This window comes from Dermacentor silvarum, chromosome 3, assembly GCF_013339745.2.
Source record: "Dermacentor silvarum isolate Dsil-2018 chromosome 3, BIME_Dsil_1.4, whole genome shotgun sequence".
Classification (NCBI taxonomy): Eukaryota; Metazoa; Arthropoda; class Arachnida; order Ixodida; family Ixodidae; genus Dermacentor; species Dermacentor silvarum.
This window is the reverse complement of record NC_051156.1, coordinates 210,810,025-210,814,403: the sequence shown is the minus strand read 5'-3', so window position 1 is coordinate 210,814,403 and position 4,379 is coordinate 210,810,025. Positions and strand designations below refer to the sequence as shown.

The 4,379-nt window shown below is 50.7% G+C and overlaps 1 protein-coding gene across 1 annotated transcript; it reads left to right on the top strand.

Moving 5' to 3' along the window:
• The first annotated feature begins 1,630 nt into the window (after positions 1-1,630).
• Positions 1,631-2,797, top strand: LOC119444194 (ubiquitin-conjugating enzyme E2 Z). Its single transcript, XM_037708636.2, has one exon. The coding sequence runs from the start codon at positions 1,693-1,695 to the stop codon at positions 2,425-2,427; it is 735 nt and encodes a 244-aa protein (XP_037564564.2). The 5' UTR covers positions 1,631-1,692; the 3' UTR covers positions 2,428-2,797.
• Positions 2,798-4,379: the final 1,582 nt, after the last annotated feature.

Sequence of the window (4,379 nt, the reverse complement as noted above, 5' to 3'; positions counted from 1 at the left end):
TGGAGCCACTGTAAATATGTAGAATAAACCGTTTTTCTCTCGCTCTTACTCCCGGACGTACTCATCCCTATGGCTGAAGGATAACTGGCCTAACCACTACCCCGAGTCCCAACAAACCGGATGGCAGCGGTGAGATGGATCCTAGCCATCGCAAGTTGCCAACGTTTGGTTCGCAACACTACCCACTCTGTGCAGCGTTGTCGCAGATTGGGTACCAAAGCCGCAAATATGTTCTCGCAAAGACCTTAAAATTTCGTAGCTTGTCTTTTATCATCCGTGAAAGGGGCCACCCGACAAGTAGCCAAGCATCAGACAAGCAAGCGAGAGAAAGATGCCCAGATGGAGGAAAAGTAAGAGTTGAGCTTGTCGCCCATCAGAAGTAAGATTCTATACAAAAAGTCACAGTTTCGCCCGAAAGGCGAAGCATCGATTGCGATAGCAAATTAGTAGACAGCTATGCAAAGTAAGGGTATTAGTTAAACTTGCAAACATTCGCTTACTAACTAACTTAACAAGCATGGTGTCACGCGCACACAGATTAACATGAGCACATCTCGTTCGATGACTGCGGAAACTCACTGTAAAAACGCTGGAGTGAGGAAGCGCGACAGGAAAGGGAGCGAATTAACCTTCGTGCTGTCTCTCGCTTCAACGCGCATAAACGTTGAAAGCGCAGCGCATACGAAGCTACCGGCACTCGGCGTACTTTTTCCACATCGCAGATCGCTTCGAAGATGAGGCCCGCGCGGGCGCGCACTGTGTCCCCGTCACAGATCGCCTTCAAGATATGGCGCCCACGCGGCCGCGGCGTAAGCAGCAGCTGCTAGAGTAGAACGCCCCCCCCCCCCCCCCATCCCCCCCTCGCCTCCCCCCGTGCCTCGCGCACGACAGAAGACGGCGCACTTTCGCCCCGCCTTCTTCCCTTGAGCGCGCGAAATTGAGCCGCGATAGTCGCCTTACTCTCGCAAGCTTTCACTCGAACAAACAGCGTACGGTGCGCGGTGACGACATCATCGTGTTTGGACTTTACAGGGAACATCACGGCAACGGCGATGTTGACGGTGGAAATGCGCTTGGAGTGTCCATATAATTGCTATCACAATAATACACTGCGGCTGTGCAGTAGACAGCGCTGCGCGTCACCCTATTTAGCGTGGAGCGTTAACCAGGTGTGCAAACAGCTAACCAGATAAATGGTGAAAGTGAACACGGCCGCGTTCAGTCAACAGATCGAGCCCAACTGTTGTAGATCTTAGGCGAAAAGACCTAGCGCCGCTTACCCGAGGCTGCCTGCCCAGGTACGCCCACGTACATGAAAGGGAAGTCAAGAACCACACTCGCACGGGGAACAAAAGAACATATGACGCTGCTGATGAGGTAGAGGGACGAAAGCTTTTACACTGGAAACGTGCTCGTTCTTTGAAAGTGCTTCGACACTCACGGCGTGATTGTGTTCTATATTTTTTTTCTCTCCTGCAGTGTCCGCCTGGTTGTATTATTTGTATACATTTGTCGCAATAAAGTGATCTTAGATCAGAGCCAATCACAGGTTCCATTCTTCATCGTCGGTGCGCGCGCCATCAGGTTGCGAGCCAATGCGAGAAGAGGAAGAAAGCAACCATGGCCGCCGCATATCGAAATTCGTGGGATCCGCTCTCGTCAGAGAACGACGAGCCATCTCCGCAATGCCTGATGCGAGTCAAAAAGGACATCGCCGAATTTAGAGCACGACCACCGTACGGGGTCTTCATCTTTCCGCAGGAAGACAACCTGACCAAGATCCACGCCCTGGTTGTCGGCCCATCTGACACGCCGTACGATGGCGGGCTCTTCTACTTCTTCTTGAAGTGCCCCTCGACTTATCCCGTGGAACCGCCCAAGGTGCGCATTATGACGACGGACGCCGGACGGGTCGAGTTCAACCCGAACCTCTATGCCAGTGGCAAGGTGTGCCTCAGCATCCTCGGAACCTGGATCGGACCGCCATGGACCCCGGCGCAGACCATCGAGAGCGTGCTCGTCTCCATCCAGTCGCTGCTCAACGAAAACCCTTACACGAACGAGCCCGGCGCAGCGTTTTTCTCGCCGATCAGCAAGATTCTCGGCTACGAGAGCAACTACAACTCGTTCCTGCAGCACGAGACCATGAGAGTGGCAGTGTGCGACACGGTCGAAGCGTGCCTCAACGCCACTTCGCCTTGTCCACCGGTTCTGAGGGAGCAAGTCCTCAAAACTTTCTCGGAGTCGTACGAGAAGTACGAAAAGATGGTCACGGAACGGCTAAACTTGACCGGAACCCCACTGCGTGATCGATTTTTTAACATCAAGGGAGTGTACCAGTACAAGACGCTATTGGCGCGGCTCAAGGATCTGAACGACAGAGTGAAGAAGCGGAACGAAGCTGCAACGCAAACGGAAAACGAATAATTCACTATTCGGTGCGGCGGCCGGCACTAACGCGACGCACTGCGTGACGCACCGACGCGCGTCATTGACTAATTCGTGACGTACTGACGCTACGACGGCTGCGCATGTGAGCCATCCATCAAGAATGTGTCCTCTGCATCTGTCCGCGTCATGTCCTGTGGTGCATCTGTGACACAACCGCATTATGACCAATGAAATCCTCCGTATTGTTTTCTGAAGCAAAGATTCTTGGCGAACGGTCACACCCTCCGGTCGCGTCTAGAGGCTGCTCAGCGCTACTGTCTCAAGCCGACTGGCCTCATTGGTACCGTGTAGACAGAACTCACGAAATTTCGGAATAAGTACTCCAGAGGGAAATGCGGCACTAGTGTCTATTCGGGTTTCTTCAGCGCTGCTTCAACTACCGTGAAAATAACTGAAAGTAAACGGATATTTCTTTTTAATTCGACCTTCTGGCTTCAAACAACCTTGTGCATTCTTTCGTTAACCGCCTTGAAGCCAATTTTAATGCGAAAGCACTATATCCCCTATTAGGCGACAATCCGTCATAGTTGGCAGCGTGACCGAATGATAATACGAACTATGGCCGACGGCGCAAAGAGTAAAAACACGTCAAAAAATGCCTATATTGACGTCACATTTCTCAGGGAGGCTCCTGTAAACAAAGTATATTAATGGCTTTCAGAAGAAAATTTGGTACATTTTGGTCCGGGCGCGGAACCGAACCCACGCCTCCAGGAAGCGAGACGATCACGTTTCCCCGACACCAAGGCGGCTCCACGGTTCTGGTTGGCTAAAGGTGTGCCTAATACGAGTGTCAATGCACACGGCACGTCGCAGCCACCTGGCAGACTGAAGGTGTGGCCTAGTGCGCACGTCATTGGGCACGTGAAGGCGCCGCCAATGGGGAGGAAGTGGCGCCACGTCATGAGTGTATAAAATGAGTGTATAAAATGAGTGTATAAAATACCTATTGCGATATGTGCCATAAAGTAAGTTAATTAAGAAGCTATTTAGTGAATTATTGTTATTTAGTTGAATATGTTTCGGGGATTTCTCGTGCACGTAATGTCCACCTCCTTCAAGAATCCAGCTCAAGGACTAGAATTGTGCCCTCTGCCACAGGCAATTTTTTTCAAAATTCTGTAATACCTAAAGAATTATCACCCCGCATAAGCCGAAAGGCCAACATGGCAAAGCACAGGGTGAGACGTAGATGCAGTGATGTCATGAGGACGAAGGCTTGACCTTTGTCAAGGAAGGAAGGGTGAGGACAGGCGTACGCAGAGAAAAGTCTGACGCGAAAGACACTGGTAAGGTTGACAATTACGCTCCCGTTTCATTCCACCGTATGTGGCCAAATGGGATTAGGTTAGGTTAGGTTAGGTTAGGTTTTGGTGCTTTTGGGCATAGTGCTCCCGCTCGCGCGTGCCACCCCCCACACGCGAAGTAACTCAGGCACCACTCGCCTAAAATTCAGAACTGCTTGACGTTGGGCATGACAAAGGTATGCCTGCGATTGTATGAGGGCAGTGTATGTGACCGTGCCCCTTCTGTTCGTGTTACTGTCATTATGTCCGCCACGCTGAAGCAAGCCCATCTGGTAATTGGCTCCATCTGACCGCGTGCGTAAAGGTGCGAATCGCGACCAGAAATTAGATGCCGATCGGGCTCGATCGTGATCGAAAGTGCGCCCTGCCACACCCGTAAACCTCGTCAAAACTAATCCGGAGTGCCTTATATAGCCCAAAGTGCAGTTTTGGAACGTTACACCCCAAAAATTCTGGTTGCCTTTTTTTTCTCTTTTTATTTTATTTTCTTTTTCTCAGAACAACATTTACCTCATTAGATATGAGTCCAGACAAAAAAAAAGAAGAAGAAGAAGAGGAGGAAGTTCAAGTGCCGAGATATCCAAAAAAAAAAAGGAAATGAATTTTATTGGTCCCTTCCGC